The sequence below is a fragment of the Vicugna pacos genome, chromosome 12 (assembly GCF_048564905.1).
Source record: "Vicugna pacos chromosome 12, VicPac4, whole genome shotgun sequence".
NCBI classification, from domain to species: Eukaryota; Metazoa; Chordata; class Mammalia; order Artiodactyla; family Camelidae; genus Vicugna; species Vicugna pacos.
Genome location: NC_132998.1, coordinates 58,069,916 through 58,095,374, shown reverse-complemented (window position 1 = coordinate 58,095,374; position 25,459 = coordinate 58,069,916). Strand labels below are relative to the sequence as shown.

At 36.6% G+C, this 25,459-nt stretch overlaps 1 protein-coding gene across 2 annotated transcripts in view; it reads left to right on the top strand.

Moving 5' to 3' along the window:
- Positions 1–16,830, top strand: part of DMC1 (DNA meiotic recombinase 1) — a 30,370-nt gene extending 13,540 nt beyond the window's left edge. For both annotated transcript variants that reach the window (XM_031671750.2, XM_015241561.3), the window contains 7 exons: positions 566–638; positions 3,501–3,592; positions 3,995–4,068; positions 4,201–4,315; positions 4,682–4,742; positions 14,026–14,142; positions 15,764–16,830. In XM_031671750.2, coding sequence (XP_031527610.1) covers positions 566–638; positions 3,501–3,592; positions 3,995–4,068; positions 4,201–4,315; positions 4,682–4,742; positions 14,026–14,142; positions 15,764–15,833 — 602 coding nt within the window. In that variant the 3' untranslated portion in view covers positions 15,834–16,830. The remainder of the gene's footprint in view (positions 1–565; positions 639–3,500; positions 3,593–3,994; positions 4,069–4,200; positions 4,316–4,681; positions 4,743–14,025; positions 14,143–15,763) is intronic.
- Positions 16,831–25,459: the final 8,629 nt, after the last annotated feature.

Here is a 25,459-nt window from a genome sequence, read left to right as displayed (position 1 = left end):
TTTATAGCTGTGTGACCTTGGGCAAGTAGCTTCACCTTTTCAGATTTTCCCTACCAGTAAAATAGGAATGATAGTGCCAAATTTAGGGTTATTTTGAAAAATAAATGAAACAATGCAGGTACCTAATATAAAATAAGTCCTTAGTATTAACTACTACTACCTATAAACAAAATAAATTAAAAAATTTGACATGCATTAATTGAAAGTTTACTTAAGTGAGTTATATAGCCAAAGTTATATTCGTGATTATTTCTTATAGGAAGAAAGTTAATAATATTTAAATTCTACTTCTGTTCTTTAGGAGAGCTAAATTTATGACTATCTCCTATTGTGAAAGATACTGACATTCTTTGTTGAATTACTACTATGCCAACAGAATACTTATAATTTTATAACTAGCTCATAATATAAAATATATCACACTGTTTAGAAACTAAAGGAATCATTATTCTTTGTTACATTGGCCAAAGTTGCAAACAGTGTAAATCCCATGTTAACTTATATACTCTTTTGTACAAAGTTATTCACTTCTATTAATGTTAATTATATTTTAATTGCTTCCTAGTGACAGCTCAACTTCCAGGAGCAGGTGGCTACTCAGGAGGAAAGATTATCTTCATTGATACAGAAAATACTTTGTATCCCTTTTATTTAAACAAGTTGCTAACATAATACTGTGGTATAGTACTGTTACTATAAAAGAGAATTTGTTTGAAATACATCATTTTTGTAATAATCCTGTAAACCAGCAATAATGAGAAAAGCCAAGGGGAAACAGTTGCTAGTCAAGTCTCAGATCACTTTTTGTTTAAAAAAATTTCACTTCTCCAATTGGGTTTGGTGTAAAATTGACAAAAGAAATACTTCAGAGGAAATTATATCTTATTTGTTTTTAATCCTCTTAATTCTTGAAAGATTTTACTTAATGGTTAGAATATTTATTGATTTACTCAAAGTCATGGTCTCAAATAAAGGGAAAGGTATGAATTGAACAAAAACTCAGAAGGAAAGTTTGAGTAACAAAAAGAATTGCAGTTTAATTGAAGTGTAATTATTCCAGAATGCAAGGATGGAAAGTTTAGACATGAAGGAACTTGAAGCTGGATGATGGGTGTAAACTGTATACTTTTGCAATATTCCAGGCAGGCAATGAAACTTGATGACTGTATTTGGTAGACAAAGGAAAGAGGTTTGAGAAATCACTTAGGTTTCTTTGTCTAGATAGTTGGAGAATAATGATGACAGAGTTGGGAAGATCATGTTGCAGAGAAAAGGTGATGTTTCATTTTAAGATTTTGAATATGATGTACAGGAGGACATCCACATGGCAGTTGGAAACGTTAGACTCAGCTTGAGAAAGGGGTAAGGCCAAAGTTATGGATGAAATAGCCAAGAGGGCAAGAGAACTTAGAAGAGAACTGAGAACATAACTTTGGGGTGTACCTATGTCTAGGAAGAGAGACTAAAAAGAGGAATGCATAGAGATAGACAAAGTAGGAGGAAATCTGGTTGTGGACGCCAAGCATAAGGGAAGTTTCAAGAAGAAAAGGGTAGTCAGCAATGTTCCACAGAGAGAGAGAGAAGCTGCAAACTGAGGATCACTGAGGTTGGCAATTAGCAGTCCAAGAGACCATTTGCAATAAAGGAAGATGATGGAAATGTGTTGCAAATAGACAGTAAGGAATAGAAGCAGTGTGTATTTAACCAATGAACAGAAGAAGAAATATGGTAGTTTGAGGAGATACCAGGTTCTGAGGACATTCTTTAACAATAGGGCTGTAGCAAGGGGAGCTCAGTTGGAGTTCAGCTACTTTCAGAAACAATTGATTAAGGATGGTTCTTGGAGAAGGAGGAATTGTTTCTGCAGAATAGCTGCCACTGTTTGGGCAATTTGGATTTTATCAAGAATGGTAGAAAGAAACGGTTAGGAGCCAGATCATATGCAAGAGGGAGTAGGGAGGAACAACTGGGAGGAGTAAGGACGTGCAAGGGCCCCAGTGGAATGTTCTGCTTTCTGTGTCTCTTACATGTGTACTGCTTTCTTAGTATTTTTATTTTTATATGTTTATATTTTGTCTATATAATTATCTTTTACGCTTACCTATGGCATAGATTGTCTTATGACTCTTTATATCCTCCACAGTGCCTTGCACTGGTGATTGGTTAATATGGTAATCAATTCCATATGGTAATCAGTTGATAAATATTTGTAGATTGAGTTGAACCTCCCTTTGGCATAAGCCCAACTTTTACACTCCTGGTCGCATAGTAACCCAGTTTTGTAAAAACTGACGTAACGAAAAACATTTTTATTGCCTCTTCCAATTCCTTGTCTTCTTTGACTTGTTCACAAAAAAAATCTACTGGGTATACCCAGCAGCAATGGAAGATTTTTAGTGACTGTCACTGAAGCTCTGAAGAAAACATATATAGTGCTTTAGGATATAAATGGCTGGGGAAACCTAAAGACAATTCAATTCAACATTTATTGAACTAGTAGCAAGTGTCACAAATACGATTATAATAAATGGTCCCTGCTTTACAGTTACTTATTGTACGATCAGTATTTACAAACACTGTAAACAGTGTGCACTGAGACTGCAGACACGCACTTGATTTTGTCTCACTGCACTTTAGAGAATACTGTAGACATATTGTTGAGATCACCAAAGACCTAAAAAAATGTTTATTACTCCTTTATAGTTTAGATAGAGTAAGTGATTATTAGCATCTTCCAGAATACCTTTGCAGGTACACTGAATTTGCCTCCTTATGAATTTACTAATTTCAGAATGCTAACAAAACTCATGTAGAAGACGGTGGATTTTAAACCCTAAAATAAACCAAGGAACATATGTTAATAATTCCCTTCTGGATCCTTGAAGTTACTTTTTTGACCCTTTTGTTCATGCAGTCAAATTTATCATTTGTTGGTAACACATTGTATATAGTAGTATATTAAACTATTTCATATCGAACAAGTGAGGAATATGAAGAGAGTGAATTAATTCACTTTGAAGTGACTTGAATTATAATTCAGTGATATTATCTTCCTAGAATAGATCTATTTTTATAGAACTGAGAACAAAAGAGATTCACAAATCTTAGTTTCTAGTTTCTCTCTTGTAACTGATTTGCTGCATAATCCTGAGTCATTTGCCTAATCCCTGTTTGTCAGTGTCCTCATTTGTAAAAGTTATATAGGCCATAACAACTAGCTTCCAAGGTTATTGTTTAGATCAGATAACTTAGTATTTAAATTTACTGCTGTCTCATTTCTATCACTGTTATCACTACCTAAGGTATTCATTAATTGAGGCACTTATGAAAAATAAAATCTGATATAGATTTTAAGTGATTATTAGCATCCTCCAGAATACCTTTACAGGTACATTGTTTTGCCTCTCTTTAAAATACTTACCCACAGTATTATTTTTTGTAGTTGTTGTCTAAACCTTTTGGAACTGATTTATTGGATCCTTAATCTTGACATACCCCAGCCGTCCAGATCGCCTTCGGGACATTGCTGATCGCTTCAATGTAGACCACGATGCAGTCTTGGACAATGTACTTTATGCACGTGCATATACTAGTAAGAGCCCTATGCAATTGGGTGCTTGGGCTGTGTTAAGGTTGGCAGCACTGATTTATTATTTGAGTGATACAACATTTTGACACTATTCTTTTTCTCTTTTACTTTTCTCCAAATTTATTTAGTCAGTACACAAACTTTATCATCTGGCAAGTCATTAGATAGAAATGCCCTCAAATTATTTCTTATTCTTTGTCTTTGAAATGGAGAGTAACATTCTTTTGTGATAAGGCAGCATTTGGTATATATGCTAAAGTGGAATATGAAATCATATTTAATAGTCATAAATTATTTAGAAAATTCTTCAAGGACTTTCTTTTGCCTGACTCCCAAGAACTTACATGATCTTAGCCTCTGCTTCTTCTAGGTTTTATAACATTTTCTCACTGCATCTCCCACCAGGTGAACATCAGATGGAGCTACTTGATTATGTAGCAGCAAAGTTCCATGAAGAAGCTGGCATCTTCAAGCTATTGGTACAGGCTTTTAAATATTGTTCACTCCTAGAGCTATTCAGCATGTTATCTTTCTTCTGTTGATTCCAATTCAAATTAACTTTTTCTTTCCATTTCCAAATGCATATTTATTTTTACGTTAATCCTGCACAGATCATTGATTCAATAATGGCACTTTTCCGAGTGGATTTCAGTGGTCGTGGGGAGTTGGCTGAACGGCAGCAAAAATTGGCCCAGATGTTGTCACGACTCCAAAAAATCTCAGAAGGTAGATTTTTAAAATAAATGGTGCTATCAGAATAGCTTCTGTGACTGTTTGCCGAGTAGGCTTTGCAGAGACACTCAGAATAATGGCAGGAGGCAATATATTTTTAAAAAATAAAATTACCTTCATGGGAATACAACTCTTTTTAAACCAAAAATACTGATTCTAATACAATAAGGTGCCTAAATAATAGTAACAATAATAAGTTAAAATAATTTAATCTATGTTATCAGTGAAAAAACAGGAATATAATCTTGTTTATCAAATAATTTCATGGCACAATATTTCTAAACTCTGAAATCTAAGTACTGAACTTTTTATATTTACATTGTCATTCTCTTAGTTTCTTAATTTTATTTCTCGATGCAGAATATAATGTGGCTGTGTTTGTGACCAATCAAATGACTGCCGATCCAGGAGCAACTATGACGTAAGCTGCAACATTTTGCTTTTGTATTTCACAAAGGTTAATATCAAAAGGGTTAGAGTATAGAATAGGAAATAATTCTAAAATGATCAGTCTTGATGTGGGCACAAGGATATCACAAATCACTTTACTGTGCAGTGCATATTCATAATTGCAAATATCACTCATTTATTATCCAGAACCTATTTTTCTCTACTTTATAAAACAAAGCAAGAGTTTAACCATTTTCAGAGATACTTTGGGTTCCTTTCTGTCTAGGACTGACAGGATATAGGAGGACAGTAAGAAAAAGATCCTAGGGAAATAAAAGCTTATATTCCAGATACATGAATGGTTTCTATTGTACTGATAAGCTGTTAGCCTAAACACAAAAAAGCAGGCTCTCTACAGGATATACATGACATATATTTATAACAGGTCCTGTGACAGAAGTCTCCTATTTGAAGAAACAGAATTTCAGTCCACACTAGGCATATTCATAATTTGTTGAAGTAGTTGTGCACATAACATACATATTGATGGCTCTGCTTGAAAGATGGCAGTGAGTAGAAAGACAAAGAGAGCTAAAGTAGAACACTGAAATGGAAAATTTGAAGAAAGATTAGTTGCTACCACCAAAAATTTTGAACATTTTTGTATCTGAATTAGCAATCAAAATAACCCTGAATCTATGTGTTGCTTTTTTAAAGATCTTTTAAAATAATTTTTATTTAGAATAATTTTTTAATCTTTTTTTTTTTTGGTAGGGGTGAAGTAATTAGGTTTATTTATTTATCTATTCTTAGAGGAAGTACTGGGGATTGAATCCAGGACCTCATGCATACTAAGCATGCACTCTACCACTTGAACTATACCCTCCTGCCTATTTAGAACAATTTTTAACCAGAGAAAAGTTGCATGACTAGCACAATGAATACACAAATATCATTTGCCTATTTTCATCAATTGTTAACATTTTGCCACGTTTTTCTCTGTGTGTGTATGCAAGTGTGTGTAAAATTCTCTATATACAAACATACACACACATGCTCAAATATATATACATACATATTTTTTGTGAACCTTTTGAGAGTTTTTTTCCCCTGAACCATTGAGAACTATTTGCAGACATTATGACACCTCACCTCTTAATACTTCAGCATATCTCTTCTGAGACAAGACCATTCTCCTATATAACCACAATATAATTAGCATAGCAGGAAATTTGACATTGGCATACTACTTATCTAATATACAGTTATATTCAGTTGTCTCCAGTTCTAATAATATCCTTTATGGTTGTTGGGTTTTTTGTTTTATTTTTGATTCAGGATCAATTGAGGACCATGCAATCTATGTAGTTGTCATATCTCTTTAGATTCCTTTAATCAGAACAGCTCCTCAACCTTTGTTAGACTTTTGTGACACTGACATTTTGGAAGAGCATAGACCAACTGTTTTTCAGAATGTCTCTCATTTTGGTGTTGGTTTTTTTTCTCATTATTTAAAATGTTAAACACTTTCGACAAGAAAACTATGTAAGTGATATTACGGCCTTTTCCATATATCGTATCAGGAGGCCCACTATGGCAGTTTGTCCCATTTTTAGTGATGTTAAGTTTAATCATGTGATTAAAATGGCATTCACAAGATTTCTCTGTTGTAAAAGACCTTTTCCCCTTTGTAATTAATAAGTAATTTGTGGAGTGATACCTTGAGACTTGTGTAAATATCGTGTACTGCAATAAGCTTTCACCCACTGGTTTTAGCATCCATTGAAGATTTTTGCTTAAATCAATTATTACCCTGACTGTTGCAATTCAAAATTCTGTTTCTTTAAAACTGAGTCACTACATCATTTAGCAGCAGATAAATCAGTCATTGACATATATATTAAAAGATATTTGATATGATTTCATAAATTCTGTAAATTGTACTGAAATGAATGTGTATCTCTCTTTAGGCATTTTCTAAACTAACCCTAAAAGTATTGCTTTCTCTTCTGCAGTTTGATATACTTCTCACTTTTCAATACCCTTTTATGAATATTTTCTACTTAATTACAGGAGATTCCAATGTGAAAAGTATTAAGTCCCAAATGGTATTAAGCATTTTTAAAAGACTGAGGAGGAGGAATTCAATCATTTATTCATTCAATATGTATTTATTGAAAATCTACTATGTATTAGGATTCTAGGCATTCACTAGTGAACAAAAGAGACTATATGCCTTGCTTCCATTAGAAAGAAAATAAATGATGTCCAGTTAACTCAAAATTTTAAAGTCTTGGTAGGTCATGCATTGTCTGTAGTCCTTGAATGGTTAAGGCAGTCTTCTCTGTTTTATAGGGTATCTTTCATACACAGGACATGAAGTACTTTACAAAGAGAATAATTTTAAACTGAAGAGAAATGGAAGATTTTTAAGGCTTGCTTTAAAAAGAGAAAATGACTCATTGGCTCAGAGGGAGGAAGTGGGTTGCACTCAAATAAAACAGTACAAGTTAAAGAGCAATGTTCTTTCTTCAGGTGTTGGGAGGGAACGTTGAAGAGGCCGAAACTGTCTATCCAGAGTTAGAAGGCAAAGAAGTCTGCGGAAATTAGGTCAGATAGGGGTTCTTTTCCTTCTATTTGTTGAAAGTTTCAAAAAGGGTAAAACCATTTTGAATTTAATCCAATAAGAGAAAAATAGGCGACAGAAAGGAAATAATTAAAGAAGTCAGAGAAGGAAGGAGAGTTATAATGAAGTAAACTAAGAGCCAAAGAAGGTAACAAAGGCTAGTGTTTTTGCTGAGTGAATCTGCTTTGAAACAGCATGTCTTCCACCTATGCAAGTCATAAGGAAAAAAGTTTTACTATAATTAGTATATTCTAAAGTATATTATAACAATATAAATTAAATGCATGTGCTATAAAACACATAAATTGCCATAACTAAATTTTTTTTAGAAAAGAATAGTTTTACACTAAAGGATTTCAAATGCTGTTAGAACATTTCCCATAAAGAAAATATCTTTGTTTCTCAGTGTTAAGGAACTTCAAGCTGCAGCTCTCCTGGCACCTGTCAGAGCAATATCACTATAATTGGTATGAGTCTTCAAGTTCACCAACAATGATTGAGGTTTATTTCCCATGCACTGTACTTGATGGCACATCACATTAAAAAGGAACAAAATTATAGAGGCAAGGAGCTGCCATATGATACAGCAGAGCAGTAGCTCCTAGATGAGGCTTACAGATAACAGATTTTAGAACTAGAATGATCCAGTTGATGAAGACCTGGAAATAAAGTCAAAGTATCAGCCTGTAAAGCTCCATACCAGGGCAAATAATAAGATAACAAATAAGACCATGATGATGCCACCTACTTCATTTGTGTATTTGTTTTCTTAAAACAAAAAGTCGTCTTACATTTGCAGTCTTGTAAATGTGCAGTCAGTTTATTCAAGGATGTCACTTACTGATTCTACATCATTAGTGTAAGTTAAGAGGCAATATGGTTAGAGAAAAAAACATTAAACCAAAGTTACTAGCATGGTGACCTTGTGCAACATTTAAATTATTTGAACTTCACTTTCCTCTCCCTCAAAATTAAGAGCATTTATGTTTATTGGTTGCTTACCATGTGCCAAGTACTTCCCTGTATCATCTTACATATTGCTCATATCACCCCAGCGTAACTCAGCCTCCTTGGGTCTCCCTGTTCTATGAAGCCAGTCTCATGTTGCTGCACCTCTCCCTACCCCACCCCCAAAATTCCATCTTCAAAATTTTGAAAAATATGTAGATTTTTCTGCGTATTTTGGGAGGAAATGAGGGGTGGGGTTACTTAACAAAACTTCTTAAACATACTCCTTTTTTTATTGAAGTATAGTTGTTTTACAATGTTGTGTTGGTTTCTGATGTACAGCTTAGTGATTCAGTTATACATATGTATATATTCTTTTTCATTATAGATTACTGCAAGATGTAAACAGTAGGGCCTTATTGTTTATCTATTTTACATATAAATATAGTAGTTTGTATCTGCTAATCCCAAATTCCTAATTTATCTATCCCTCCCCTTCCCCTTTAGTAACAGTAAGTTTATTTTCTATGTCTGTGAGTCTGTTTCTGTTTTGTAAATAAGTTCATTTGTATCATTTTTTAAAAAGATTCCATATATAAGTAATATGTGATATTTGTCTTTCTCTGTCTGACTTCCCTTAGCATGATAATCTCTAGGTCCATTCATGTTGCTGCAAATAGTATTATGTCATTCTTTTTTATCACTGAGTAGTATTCCATTGTACATATATATACCACAACTTCTTTATCTGTTCATCTGTTGATGAACATTTAGGTTGTTTCCATGTCTTGGCTATTGTAAATATTGCTGCTATGAACATTAAGGTGCATGTATCTTTTCGAATTAGAGTTTTCTTCAGATACAGGCCCAGAAGTGGGATTGCTGGATCATATGGTAACTATTTTTAGTTTTTTAAGAAACCTCCATACTGTTTTCCATAGTGGCTGAACAAAATTATACTCCCACCAACAGTGTAGGAGGACTCCCTTTTCTCCACACCCTCTCCAGTATTTATTATTTGTGGATTTTTTAATGATGGCCATTCTGACTGGTGTGAGGTAACTCATAGTTTTGATTTGCATTTCTCTAATAATTAGCGATGTTGAGCATCTTTTCATGTTACTATTGGTCATCTGTAAAACATATTCCCTTTTGTTTTTAACCATCTCTTATTTTTCATCACAATTCTTCTCTTTTGGCAGTACTCTCTTTATCTTCCTCTAATCTCAAAGTATCCTCATTCTTGGACGTATTCACTCAGCCTTTCTCTCAATGGACCCTTTCTCAAAAATTCCATCTTTAAGTTTATTCCTTAGCAAGTCAAAAGTATCAGGAGTACCAATTGTCCATCAAGTCTGCCCTTGCCCAGACCCCTCAGGTTTCCACTCCAACCAGTGCTTGAGGTAGACACTATTATTATCCCTAATTTATAAAGGAGGAAACAACAGCTCAGAATGCCCACTTGCTCAATCACACAGTTAAAAAGCAGGAGCCAGGATTTGAACCCAGGTATGTTTGACTTCAAGGTTGAGTCTCTTTTAGTTTCACTGTGCTACTCTTCCCATCTTACTCCCAGAAGAATATCACCTGCCCTACCAATACCATAATCCTATACTTCATGACCCCTGCACCCTAATTTGAAGTTGGGAGATCAGGCTGTTCTGGGTCTCTGTCAACAATATAACATGCTGTATGTATCCTGTTCAACAAGAAGGGGATAAATGAAACAATCTTTCCTGGGCCCTCTTTATTCCTAATATCCACCCTTATCTCTTCCTCTTTCTCATCATACTCCTGCACCCCCTGAGAGAAGGAAGAAAGAAGATAAGAAAATATAAAAGAAGGGAAAATAAAAGAATAGGCTAAAGGAGGAATGTGGGTGGTTTTCTGAAGCTGTCTTTACTTGGTCAGAAATAGAAGTAAATTAAAGCCCTCTAAAAGAATGTGGAATGCTATTACACCTTCTTGTACTTTACCTCAAGACTTGGTTGTAACTGCTAGAATACTCAAAGAAGTTCAAAGAAACTTTAAGAAAAGTTTCTTGGTTTACATGTCATTGAAAAAGTGACTGTTTTAACTGAATCATTAGTTAAATTATAATAATTACTATTTATTGAGAGTTTCTCTCTCTCTCTTTTTTTTTTTTAGTGGAGGTATTGGGAATTGAACCCAGGACCCTGTGTATGCTGAGCATACACTCTACCACTGAGCTATACCCACCTTCCTATTGAATATCTCATACATGCCAAGATTACTGCAAGGGTAAAGCTAATGTATATAAACAACCTGGCACAGTTCCTGGCATGTAGTAGGCTCCCAATATTAAATATATCTTGAATCTTCACAACAGCCCTAAGAAGTTTTTTTTTTTTGGTTCCCATTTTACAGTTAAAGAAACTGAGATTCATAAAAGTAAATAATTAGCCCAAGGTAACATAGATAATAAGTGTTTGAGTCAGGATTAGGAAAACAGATAGTAATACTTACAGTCACTGGGTTAATGCCTTACCTAAATTATTGTATTTTATTCTTAGTTACCCTACCAATTAGGTACAGTTATTACCCCCATTAAAAAAAATGAAGAAACATACCTAGAATGATTAAAAAATTTTCCTGAGGTCACATGGCTGGCTGATAAGCAAAAATTTGAACCCAGATCTAACTCCAAAGCTCATACACCACATAGCACATTAAAGCTGTACATGCCTGGGGAAAGGTTAGCGTGCTGTCATTTGAGAGGCTTTGTAGTGATATATCCATTACCTTAGTGAGTTGAACCAGAGTTCAGGACCTTCAGCCTTACAGACAGAGATTTGATTTGGTCATTCTACTAAGAACAAATCCATTTCTCAGGGGCAGGCTTATATTAATCAAACTCATGAGACTCAATGAAAGATCAGAGGGCCAGTTTACTGATGAAGAAAAACGTAACTACATTTGAGGTTCTTGTGACCAGTGCATTCTCTCCTTATAGGCAGATCTCAATAAGAATCTAAATTTTAATCCAAAGTTATATACTAAATATGGAATCCAAGCAAAAGAAAATAATTATATGAATTAGAAGAGTGTCTGCCACATAGTAAGGACTCAATGAATCTTGGTTGTTGTTACTATTGTTAATACTCATCCACATCAGAGGGGGAAGAACCTTGAATCTCCTGAACTTATATGAATAGTTTTGTATATGTACATATGTGCATTTTTCTGGCAGAAGGGGGGAGAGTCTATATCTTTTACTACATTACCAAAGTGCTAGTGACTTATAAGAAAAGTTAAGAACTGTAAATTCTGCATAAAATTCTGCACAGAATCCTGAACACTTTGATGGAGCAAGTAAAATTTGAATTGGCTTGATACTCTCCCAGAGCTAAGGCTGTTATGCTGTGTTACCATCTATTTTAATTAAGTATAACCTCTTACATTATGAGTCACTTTTTAGGACTTTTTCTCCCTATATTATCTTTCCTATATGATTTCTTAGCATTTTTGAAGATCCTATCATTTATTTCCCATTTAGTTCATTCAAAATCATCTCCATTTGGAAATGACATTCTTAACATTCAGGCTCTTCACCTGGAGTAACCAATGACAAGCAGTAGTACCTGATCTCCGTTTGTGCAGAGGGTACCACATTGGTAATAGCAAGCCAATAATTTGCTAAGAAAAAAACGCAGCCATACATCTAAAAGCTCTGTATTCCTGCTCTTCTTTAGATTATCTGTAAGCGGGTGGTGGGCGGATTAATTCAGTTAGGGGGAAATCCTGTCTACTTTCTGTCAGAATACCCTTAAAATTCCTTGAATTACAGCTTCAGTGAAGATATGTCACAAATCTGTGTCTAAAAGGATCTAGTTTTGGGGTGACCCAAATTGTCTTCTCTTCTGTATCCATTCAACAGTATTTACTGAGTGTCTTCTATATTATAGGCACTTTTCTAGGCACTGAAGTTACAAAAATGCATAAGGATTTAGAGTATAGTGGGGGAATGAGACCATGAATTAAAAATTATAATGTAGTTACTTTAATAGGAGAATATACATAGTGATGTGAGAGCACAGGGCAGGCAGGCTCTCCTCTTCTCTGTTTCAGGGTATTGGGCAAGGTTTTCAGGAAGAGATGACACTTGATGGGTGAGTAGGAGCTAAATGAACAAACACAAGGGGAAAGGGGCTTTTGTGTCAGAGATAATTGTGTGTATAAAGGCACTGAGGTGTAAGAGGACTTGCTTAAATAAGAAAAAAGAAAAGAAGTTTGAGGGGGACGGAGGGAGAATGAGTACAGCTATAGATAAGTATAGTGGGCCCTTCGTATCCACAGGTTCCACCTCCATGGGTTCAACCAACCTAGGATCAAAAATACTCAGGAAGAAAATCCAGAAATTTCCAAAAAGCAAAATTTGGATTTGCCATGCTCTACCAACAATTTACATAGTATTTAAATTGTATTTATAACTATGAAGCATTTACATTGTATTAGGTATTATGATTAGGTATTATAATCTTGAGCTTTAGGCAACCTTGAAGCTGGGGAGACCCAGTCAGGACAAGGACATCAGACCTCATTGTCCTCACAGCCCTTTGACCCTCCCCCAAAGCCCCTCCATAAAATGGTTTGATTCCCTCCCCCCCAAAATAATCTAGAAATGATTTAAAGTATATGGAAGGATGTGTGTAGGTTTTATGCTACACCATTTCTTGCATTCCTAGAATAAATCCTGCTTGATCGTGGTGTACAATCCTTTTAATATGCTGCTGCATTCGGTTTGCTAGTATTTTGTGAAGGATTTTTGCACCTAGGCTTTTTTGAAGGGCTAACTGTTAGGGTTATTAAGAACCTTTTGTTGGGGAGGTTATAGCTCAAGTGGTAGAGCACATATTTAGCATACAAAAGGTCCTGGGTTCAATTCCCAGTACCTCCTCTAAAAATAAAAAAATAAGTAAACCTAATTATCTCCCCCCACCAGTAAAAATAAATAAGTAAAAATATATAAAAGAAATTTAAAAAATAATAAAAAAGAACCTCTCACTTCCTGCCAAGTGAATATTAGTCCCCTAGTGAGTATATCTCTCAAGAGTGTCAATATTTGTAACTACCTTGCAATTATATTTTTTGAATCCATATGATCATAGTAAGAGCTTATCTTTTCTGTATCCTATTTTAGAAGAATAAACTTTAGACATCAGTGATAAAGAGATTTCTGAGATTATTCTCACTGCAGATTCATAACCAGTACATTGAAAACTTCCCACGTACAGTTAATGAATAAGAAGGAGATTCTTAGTCTGCTCTTATTTACATCATAATATCATGAGGGAGCTTTGGGTATTTCTTTTTCGTTAGACTAGAACAGTGCTTGGCATACAATACGCCACTAATAAATTCTACCGATAAATGAATGAATAAGTAAATTCAGTCTTTGTATTTCGTAGAGAAAAGTTGCTTAACTGCAAGAGTTATCCTAAGACAGAGTAATGTTTTATTTGTGTTTTTTATTTTTAAAAATTAAACAAAACATGAACTATTTATGATAGGAATCTCAAAAGCCTGAATTGGATGGCAATGAGGTACATAGCAGCTCCAAACCCTACCCCATTCCCTGGTTTATAAACAAGCCACTACTTGTTTAGAGCACACACACCCTATCCCCTGCAATCCTCCACAGAAAAGTTGCCCTGTAATTGCAGGTATTACTGTGTAGAGTCCACATGATGAAACCTGAAAAGGTGTTTTTTTAATTCAGTTTTCAAGCAGACCCTAAAAAACCCATCGGGGGACACATTCTGGCTCATGCTTCAACAACAAGAATAAGCTTGCGAAAGGGAAGAGGAGAACTGAGAATTGCCAAGATTTATGACAGGTAAATATTTTCTTATTCTTAATCAGATTCTTATACATATTGGTATTAGATAGGATTGCCTCTCCTGAGAGGCTGTAATTATTCCACTGGCAGAATTTCTTTCTCAAAAAGTATTCAATTCATTGGGAATCCCTACTAAGTATTAGGTTCTAGGGATTCAGGGCTTTTTATTGACAAATAGACTTGGTCCCTGACCTTCCAAAGCTTATAGTAAAGCTAGATAATGAAATAATCGATTCCATTTGTAGTGAGGTAAGTGAAGGAAAAGTACAGCATGTGGTAAGAATGTTCTTTCTTCCTGCTAGTCTTCTCTTTAGATTTCAGTTTAAACATCACTTTTCCAAGGAATCTTTCCCTGACCTTTACAGTCTAGGCTAAAACTCTATATTATACCTTATATTCTTTCACAGTACCTTACTTATTTATTAATAGTTATAAGCTTAATATGTTTTACAGAGAATTACGTATCAGCTGTTCTAGATTCTGGGGATAGAACAGTGAACAAAACAAAAAGACAAGTCCCTGCCCTCATGGAGCTTACATTCCTTTGGTAATGGTTTATGTAACATATGTCATCCTCACTAGACAGGAAATACCCTGAGGATAGGGACACTATTTTCTTGCTCATCACTATATTCTTAGTGCCTGGGATATAATCGATGCACAGTATTTGTGACTGACTGATTAGCCAATTCTGGACAACAAGGCAAAGATGTGCAATAACTCTTTACCCTAGAGAGGGAAAAATCAGCCAGAAAGAAATCAGATGAGCTTTTAATCTGGTTTTGGATATAAATCACAGTACCGATAATGTATTGTCATTGAATAAATATTAAATAATCATTTCCCCCCTCTATCTGGTTTTTATTCAAACCATTTAGCTTTTCATCATCAGTCTCTGTAGAAGACTATAATACATATGCAAATGCTATGTTTTGTGGAGCTTCAGCAATCTTTAGAAATTTGTTACAAATGTTCTTTGTTGAATAAATAGCTAGGAGGATTGTTCTATCTTTTTACTAAAATTTCTTGGTCTCTATCTTGGACAGATTGCTGTGCTTAGAATTTCTCTGAATGCTTCTTACTCTGAGTTGTAATCAATTGATTACATGTACTTGCCTCACTACAGGAACTGAGTCTGGTTCACTAATGTCCCCAATACCTAGCATGGTACTTGGCACGTAGTAAAAGCCCAATAACTATTTGTTGAATTAACAAATGAATGAACTTCATCTATATAGTCAATCATTTGTTTATTTCGTCAAGTCCTCCAAACCTGTAGGAACAAATAACTTCTGTAGTTTTTACAGTCCTAAGAGAATACTAGGGTTCTGCCTCTGAGGATCTGCTACATGATGCCTGACAGTACACCGAAGAAGCACCCAGTTATCCCTTTTGCCTATTTCCAAGTTAGGGGTGATTTTTCATTGCATTCAGAACTTTACATATAGAAGTTGTTCAATAAATGTTTGTGAAGAATATTCTGTAGTCCACATTTAGCTGTACCAACTCACATGTCTCTGGAGACTCAGACAAATAGGAATATGATGCCTGTGACATGAATACAGTATTTATAGAAATAGAGCCTTTTATAAACTTCTGTTCCCTTGTATTCTGTTAGCCCTGAGATGCCTGAAAATGAAGCCACCTTCGCAATAACTGCTGGAGGAATTGGGGATGCCAAGGAGTAGGTGTCGAATTGATGCAAATTGCTTCTTAGTGCTTGTTAGGAGCTGAAGAAATGGAAATGCAGTCTCAAATTTCAGATCTTGAAGTAAGAGTGGTTTTTTTTTTACATGTTATTAAAAGAAAGTTAGCAAACGAGATTTAAATCTTACATTTATCTTAAAAGTCTCTGATTTATAACTGCATATTGTATGTCAATTCAGGAGTGCATATATATATATATATATATATACACACACACATATATATATATACACATATATGTGTGTGTGTGTGTATATATGTGTGTGTATATATATATATATATGAATAAACCTTTTGAAAACTGGTTAGGGAAGGGGCACCTCACTTTAGCATTCCAAAGTGAACCAATAAGCAGATGAAAAGTCTGTGAGCTCAGAAATGTTTCATTCTCCTAAACTTACAGAATTGAATACACTTCCAAAGGAGAGAGACATTTAAGGAAAGAATGTTTACAGGACACATTAAAAAAGCTTTTTTATTTATACTATCAAACTGTATATTCACATTTATAGCAACAGAAAAGAAACATTAAATTAAGCTAAATTTTAAATCATTTGACTTATTGACAAGTTGACTTTACTTTTAAAAATGTACTTCTGATACCTACATATTTTATTGGAAAGATAAAAAGGAAGGTAATTAGGAACTTTACAATTTTGGGTGGCCAAGATAGCATGACTTTTATATCTTAAGTTTTGGATACAGAATTCAAAATATTTTTTTAATTATTAAAGTTAATTTAAATGTAAAATTTCTGGATACTAATTTTAGAAATGCATAAAAGAATATTTTTTAATTGTTAAACAAAAATAAAATCTAGTTTTCAAAATATATGTATGATAAAAATATTTTAAAATTAAAACACTAATAATATTTAAAATGGCCATCTTTATAGACCTGAAAAAGATTTAATCTCTTATGTTATATCAACTTGTATGAAAATTAAAGTATTGAAAGTACCATTTGTTACAAAATGTATTTGATTATCAATTAAGTCCTTTATTCACCAATTGTATATTGAATGTCAAGTGCTAAAGATTATTCAAAGAAGGTATGGTTCTTGCCCTCAAAGAATGTGTACACTAGTTAAGGTAAAAGACTTGTGAAAGAATGATAGAGCAAATGATTATAATTAATTTGGAGAGTATGGTTCCAAAAAAGGAAGAGGAAAGGTTAAGCTATGGGACAGCCTGTGCAAAAGCACAGAAGCTGGGATTTGGAAACAAAGAGACAAAGCTAATAAGCAGAAGTTATTCACAGTGTGGGGTACTGGGAAATGAGAGCTTTTCAATTTTATTATTTTTAAAGCTCAGAAGCTTCTTCTCTGAATAAACAGAAGTTAAAGTCATTGTGGAGCAGATTTTCTGTATTCTATAGAATCACTTCAATAGTTTTTTTTTTAGTATGCAAATATAAATGCATACTTTTTCCTGGATAAGGGAAGGTTTTGCTACTTGATAAAAACTGAGCTTCTCCTAGAGATTCAAGCTCTAGAGTGGACATGGACTAATTTGTATAGGAACCCAGAACATTTTGGTTGGAAAGGAAATAAAACTCCCAAGATTTGTGATTCTGAAAAATTTTCTAGGTTAAGTTGGGTACCTCCCTGACAAGGAGAATTTACCTATTAGTGAGCAGTAGAGTTGGAAACGAGGGCTCAACACAAGGGCCTACAGTTCTGTGGGGAAGGCTGGTTTCAATGTGGCACGTGGTTAAGGCTAGAAACCTCTCTGGATCTACACACTTTGATATGCCCTGCTATGGAAAACAATAGCTGAGCATGCGAACTTGAACTAAAAAGTGGCAACCTTGTGGCTCAACTTTGGGACAGCATAGCAGACTGTGCCATGCCCATTGAACTTTTCTAGGCCAGGGTTTGTCAGGGTGACCAAAGCATCAGGCCTTTCCAGTCCTGCTCCTCTACCTGACTGTAGAAATAGCTCTAGCTCCTTATTCTGAGGGGGAGAGAGAGGCTCAAAAAAAAAAAAAAAAGATGTTATTGGTCAGGCCTCTTGGTTGCAAGCCATAGAAACTCAAACTAGCAAATGCAAGACATGAACTCACTGACTCAAGAGACTGAAAAGTCCAGAAGTAGAGATGACTTTAGCCACTTGGCTGGGGACAGGATCTTCAACAGCATCATCAGGACTTTTCTCCCTGCCTTCATCTCCTGCTGTGCTCATTTCCATGCTGCTGTTGTTCTTTGACAGGCTTTTCCCACATAGTACGTAGCCAAGATGCTGTTTGCAGCCTTAGGCTTACACCTACCAAGTTAGAAAACACACCAGAAAAAACATTCCTTTTTCCTCCATACAGTATTGATTCTGTGGAAATATACAAAAACCACCGAATGAAAACAGAGGCTATTTATTTAAAGTTTGCTACAGCAAGAGTCAGTGACCTTTATTTGCTTTTGGCAGAGACTGAAAGGCAGGCAGAGGAATGGGAAAGCTTTAAAGAGGGAGAAAAAGGAAAGGCTTCAGTTTGCTCTGACTGGAGGTTGTTGGCATGGGGAGCTGGAGGATAAATCTTATAAAGACATATACAGTGGATAAAAGAAATAACACGGTCATCCAGGAGATAATTTAGGAAACAGTTATAGTAAATCAATTGTGAGATGATAAAGAATGGGTCTGGGGTGGTAGCAATGAAATGGATAGACATTTTAGTAAAATAGTTCAGATTTGGTGTAAGATTGAATATAAAAAGAGGAAGAGAAGGCAGTCATAGGTGACTGTTGACAAAGTTCTCTAACCTATGAGAGGAGATTATGTTTGTATTATGACCACAAATGAAGAAGTATCAAAGATCAGCGATTTTACCTGGGAATATTAGTCTATTAGTTTGCCAGGGCTGCCCTAAGAAAGTACCACAAACTGGGTGGCTTAAACAACAGTTCTGGAGGCTGTAAGTCCAAGATCAAGGTTGGTTCCTTCTGAGGGCTGTGAGGAAGTGGTTTCCTGGTAATCTTTAGTGTTCCTTGACTGATCAGAGTCACCCTGATCTCTGCCTTAATCTTCACATGGCTTTCTCCTTGTGTGCATGTCTTTGTGTCTAAATTCCCCCTTTTTATAAGGATATCAGTCATATTGGATTAGAGGCCCACCCTACTCCAGTTAAGACCTCAGCTTAACTAATTATCTCTACAATGGCCCTACTTCTAAATAAGGTCACATTCTGAGGAATTGGGGGTTAGGACTTCAACATATAAATTTTAGGGGGAACACAAATAACAGTTAATAAGAACCAAGTTCAGTCAAGGAGTCAAACACAAGATTGCACAAGATACAATCTAAATTCAGTACCTGCTACAATCAGAAACATGCAAGTCAAGATCTGGGGAAACTTAGTATCTATTTAGAAAATGATGAGATTGAAATAGATAATCCCTTCCATCCCTTTCAAACTTTCCTGTTCAACTATTCCTTAAAAAAACAAAGGAAAAACCAGGACAGAAAGTCAGGAGATCAGAATAGGGTGGTCGAGTCAAAAATAGGAAATAGACTAGACTCAGAGAAGGACTGTCTTTCATGGAGAGGAAAGAGATTGGGACCTTAGACACCAAGTTGCAGCGGGTCAAGTCTCCTTCACCTGACTCAGGCTTGTTGGATATGGTAAATGTTTATCATTTGTTGGTTGCACAGTTTCCATATCTTCATCATAATAAACACCCTGGTTTTCCTTTAAAGAGTCACCTCTCCCCAGTTCATGTCATCTACCCTGAGACGTTGGCTACCGATCAACAGTCACAAAGATGAGAGCACAGGTTAGAGGCTACTTATGCATGCAGTGACAGCAGGGTCAGCAGCAGTGGCATTGACCTGTGGCTGTTCCTGCTGCTAGACTGCATGTTTCTGATTCCTAAACTGCAGAGTTGCTCAGACTTCTGTCCATTCCTAGGGTGATTCTCCAGCCTCCTGCCAACTCAGTGACTCCAAATATCCTTCTGATAAATTTCTCTTTGCTTCAGAAGCCAGATTCTATTACTTGCAATTTAGAATTCCATCCAAGGCACTAACAAGGCGACACCCAAATACTGCTTCAAGGCACTGGAAGAAAGGAAGCCAGGAAGGGCTTGCTTAATATTCAGGTGGATTCATATATTCTTCTATACCAGTCTTCAGTATTTTAAAAGGAAAGTTGTTGAGGAGACTACTAGTAGGGATTTTACTTAGCTGAATATAAGAGGAAAACCTAAAGAAGTAGTTTCTTGAACAAAATTGAGGTTTATCTTTCTCTCATAGACAAAAAATCTGAAGCCAGGCAGTCCAGAGCTGCTATACAGTGGCTCTGCTTTGTCATCGGGACTCCAGGCCTCTGTCTTTCTGCTTGACCATCCTAGCTCTTGGCTTCCATTCTCGAGGTCACTTCATGGCCTAAGATGGTGCCTGGACCTCTAGTCAGAGAAATCAAGTTGGGGGGAAGAAAGAGGAAAGGCTGTGGGGCAAAAAAAAAAAAAGGTTCTTTTCAGCTGAGTCAGCTTCTATGAAGCAGCCCTCTCACAGCAATTCTGCTTATGTCTCATTGGCCTGAACTCAGTGATATAGCCATATCTCTTTACAAAGAAGGTAGGGAAATACTGTCTTTTGTTCTAGACAGCAGTATGCCCAGCTAAAATTCAGAGTTCTGTAATTAAGGAGGAAGGGGAGAATGGCTGTTAGGTAAGCAACTAGCAATCTCTACCACACAGTCTTCTTTTACTTTCTCAGCAATGACAAATTACTTGAGTGTCTGTTAGATACTATGCAGGGCATTTCAGGAGTTTTGTTCTTGTACCAGTAAAGCTGGCTGAGGAGTATATCAATTAGAACGTGCCTTCAGCTGCAAGTAACAGAAAACCCAACCCAAAGTAACCTAAAGAATGAGGAAATACGCCACCTCATGTGATAAAAAGGCCAGAAGGTGACCAACTCCACAGCTAGTTAATTCAGCGACTCTGTAATGTCATCAAGGGCTCTCTTTCTTTCTCTCCACTTTCCCATCACCACCATGCTGATGTTGTCTCTAAAAAGGTGACTGTAGCAGTTCTACCTTCACATTCCTATCAGGACAACATCTAGAAAAATACAAGACAGTTTTTTAGGAGCAAGGAAATGGCGCATTCATACGGCTGCATTCAGTCCATGAGTTGGCTGGAGGGTCTAAAATGGCCTCACCAATATATGTGGAGTCTTGGCGGGGATGGTTGAAAAAGTGAGACTTCTCTCTGTCATCATTCAGTAGTATAGCCTGAGCTTCTTTACGTGGCAGCTGGGTTCAAAGAGAAGCAAGTGTTTATCAAGCCTCTACTTGCCTCATGCTTGTTAATGTCTTATTGGCCAAAGCAAGTCACACAAGCCCAGGGTCACTGTGGGAGGGGACTACACAGAGGTTTGAATACCAGGAGGTATGGTTTCTTGGAGGTCATCACTGTAACAGTCTTCTCCAGGGTACTGTGTTAGGCCCTTTGGGGTGGGGAGAGTTTATCTTCAAGAGCTTACAGTATGGTTAGGGACATCAGACCCAGATTTTTGGAAAGTTACATAGCAACACAGAATTTAAATATTTAAATAACATTTTTAAGACTATGTAAGTTTGAAGGCAGACCCAGAGAAAGGGGTTTCAACCTGGAAGAACTAGTTGGATTTTTCCCCAGGAGAATTCATGTGGTGGCAAACGTTCCATGCCTCAGGGTCTAGCCTTCAGCGTTCATTTTTAATATGCATAGTGCCCCAGTACTGGTTAATTTCTAAAGAGATGCCTCAGTCTAAGCACACAAGCTGCCAAGGGGAGTATACCAGGATGCCAGTGACATTGAAGAACAGAATACAATGTCAAGCAGACCAGATGTAAAGATTGACCTGAACAACCAACCCATTGCCTCAGTGAGCAAGTTCATGTGAAGCTAAAGATGCTTTATGAACATGGAATCAGAATAAGGCTGCCTGAATTTAAAACTTGAATTATTAATGGGCTTTGATGGCCCATTACATTCATCTTCATTCATTCATATGTATATTTTAAATGTATTATGAAGTATTTAAGACAAAAAGGTATAAAGAAATACAATCAATGCTTGTGAAATAAAGCATTACCAATACAACTGATGTCCCCTGAACACCTCTAGGGTTGACTGTCTTTCCTCCCCCATAGAGTCATTCATTTTCCTGAATTTGTTGTCAAACATTTTATGCATTTCTTTATTTTTATACTACATATACATATATATCCTGGAGTAATAAAGCATATTGCCTTGCATTCAACCAATATTGAGATGCCAGTTAGGTGCTAAGTACAACAGATATAGTAATGATTAATCAACACAGTCCCTGAGATGTGGAGTTGCAGGAAAAATCACCCAAATAACCACAAACATGGTTAAGTGCTACAAAGCAAAAGTATAGGCAGCTATAAAAGTACCCACTGAGGGAGCTGCCTTGTCTGGGGTTAACCTGACATGGTCTGGGGCAGATACAAAGGCCTGCCAGGCATCTTGGACATTCACCTTGTTTTGACAGGCACTCTCTACCCTGGGTAGCTCTTAAATGGCTGCGTTGCCAATCTCCTCCACTCCCTTCCCCAAGTAGTTTCACCCCTTCTTGGCAGAGAGCAAAAAGCCTGTGCTGAACACCACAGTCCCAGTTCAATTCACAAGTACGCCAGGGGAGTCAGCTCCCTCACTTCCCAATCTGAGAGCTGATCGTTGTAGTGATTCCCATAGGTGGAGGAGGTAGAGCCACGTGCATCTGCTTATACTGACTTATTTACTCTGAGCAGAAGCCATTCTGAGGGGGAAACAACAGACCTGCAGCATCTGCATAAATTGTCAAACATATGTATTTAGAATTACATATGTACACAAAAGCAAAAGTCTCTCTTTTGACTCCACCTGATTTCCACTCGGTACCAATCTGAACCACCTCCAGATCAGATAGGTAGGGGTGTGTGTGTGTGTATGTGTTTGGACTTGGTGTCCTTGTTTGGCATAGCCTTCATCAGCGATAACCCTAATGCTAGTTGGTTTTTCTCCAAGTATGTACAAACTATATTTTGCCTTTGTGATCAAAATTATGTAAATACCAGAGCTTTCCTTCTCATTATGTAGTATCTTAGAGACACCAGTTGGTGTTTGACCTATCAATGTTTTCACTGTCTTTGTCCTTATGTTCTAATTTTTGGTGCCAGTTTGGTTTTCTTCGCATTATTAAGTTCTATGTATTTCTAAAGTACAATTGACTGTAACATAATTATATACTTTCGGGTCAATTCTCCTTTCCATTCTGTTTCTCAGCAGGATGTTGCAACTTTCCTCTCTGACTCTCCACTCAGCTCCATATCTGATCAACACCCTTTTATCTGTCTGGGGAATACAGAGAATCTATTTAAAAACATGAACCCGTCTCTCTAACTCTTTCTCAGCTACTAAGGAATTTGGTCTCTATTCTGGCATATACCTCCTCTCTCCCCTCCAGCCTGTGAGGGCTGACTTTTCCTCTTTATGCTTGTCAAAAGCAAACCAAGAATCTCAAACACTTGTTCTTCAAGAAAAAGGAAAGATTGTTTGTATTCCGCAGCAAAGACAAGGTCCTGCTGCAGCTCAGGAGACTGTCAGGACCTTCCAGGCACCAGCAGTCATAGTCAAACAGCCTTGGCAGGTCTGATCTGTAACTCTTGAGCCAACCCCAGAAGAACTCAGAGACTGGGCCCCAGTAGGTGACACAGCAGATGGTCCTTGGCCATAGTGACTCAGTATGTTTGCTTGGCTCAGTTTTATGGCTCCTCTGGAATTGAAAAGCTGCCACTGTAATGGCCTTGGTCACTCAGCCTTTGGTAAGTCCAAGCCTGTGATAGTTGTTTTTCTACTGCTTGTAAGGAAGGAGGAGCCACTAATGTCAGCTGTATCTGGTCTTAAACTGCTGAAAACTCTAAAATTGGCTGCAACCTTTGTAACAGTAGGCATGAGTGGCGCTGGGAGTTGGGGTGGGTAGGGGTGAGGAGTAACAGGAAATTTGGGGAACCAGGAATGTAAAGAAAATTACATTCCTGTGCTTTACAATCTCCTGAAACATCTCTAAGTTTTCTCTTCAGACTGAGAATCAGTTATCTCCCATGTGGCTATGTGTCCACTGACAGTCTCTGTTCTTATCTGGCATCTTTTTAAAGGGAACTCAGCACTCCATGGTATCTTAATGGCACTTCCATTAAACACCCTCTACTAAGCACTAGTGAGCATCACTGATTTTATTGAACGTAAAATCATTACCTTACTGCTGCCTCCCCCCTCTTTTCCCACGCAAAGCTTTTTGACTTTATCTAGCTTGTGAGATTTTACACTCCCATTCCCAACATTTAACACTGTCTTTAAATTCATTTATATTTCAACAAGCCAAAGAGCCTGCAGCTACTAGGATACATTGACTTGGAAGGCTGCTAGGGAACTGTAACAATTTTTTCTGTGACTGAACAATGTTTTCTTATCCCACCCTAATTAGAAAAGTCCATTTGCTGAGGCAGAGGGCAGTGTGGATGTATCATCCTGTGCTTTCCAAAAGATAAGAGCCAAGCATTTGTGTATGTGACCATAGTATTTGTCACACCTTGTTAATTATAATCCCCCCTTTCTCATTTAGTCTTTAAGATGCATTAACATTGTTAATCTGAGTTATTCTGTCTCTTTAATTCTGTTTCACTTCTAGTGAGCTGACTGTATAGTCTAAACTCTTCTTTCTCAGCTTGCTTGTGTGCTCTGTGTTGAGGGGAGAAACTGAGCAGCTGCCCCATTATCTATAAAAAGAACAGAAAAAAAAACATCGTTTTCAGGTAGTGCTCTAAGTGCCAGAGGACAGATCACTTTCCTAAGGTTCTAAGGTAGGGGATGGGGCAGAAGTGGACCTTGAGTTTTTCTATTCACATGCATGTAGGGGGATTAACAAAAAACAAACAAACAAAAATCACAGAAGTTGGGGGAAAATGCAGGTGAATAAAAAGACTTGCTAAAGCAGGGAGGTGGTGAGAGTTTGGGGCCAGAATCTGGAAGTCTTGAATGTCAGACTGTGGAGCTAAAGCTGGGTCTTTAGGCCACGAATAGGGAGCTATAGAAAGTTTTTAAGCAAGACACAACTAGCAAAGTTGAAAACACTCAGGGTGGGATTCCATTCTTCTATGCCTCTCTGATACAGAAGTCACTGACACACACATTCAGTTAGTGTCAATAATTAACACCTCTGTGCCTAAATTTCTGCCTAGCAACAATTGGCTAGTCAGTGAAGCAGCCACTTTACATGGTGCATGGTCTCTAGCTCCCTCAGGCCCTACCTGCCTGGTCTGGGTTCACCTCTCTAGATTAATGGTCTTCAAATAGTACCCCCTAAGAAAATTCTGAAAACATATTTTAGGTTGCTGCCTAAACTTTTTAAATTGTCAGTTTAAATTGTTTTAAAGGATGTAATTTATGATACGCTGCAATATTGACATTTTAAAATGAAACTGTCACATCACTTTTAAATGCATCCCAATGGAATTTAAATACCTTAGCAGTTTGATACCTATTTCCTTTAAAAATACATGAATAAGCTCTTTAAGAGTTGAACATTTTATATGATCCTGTTTTTCTCTTTGAACTTTTATT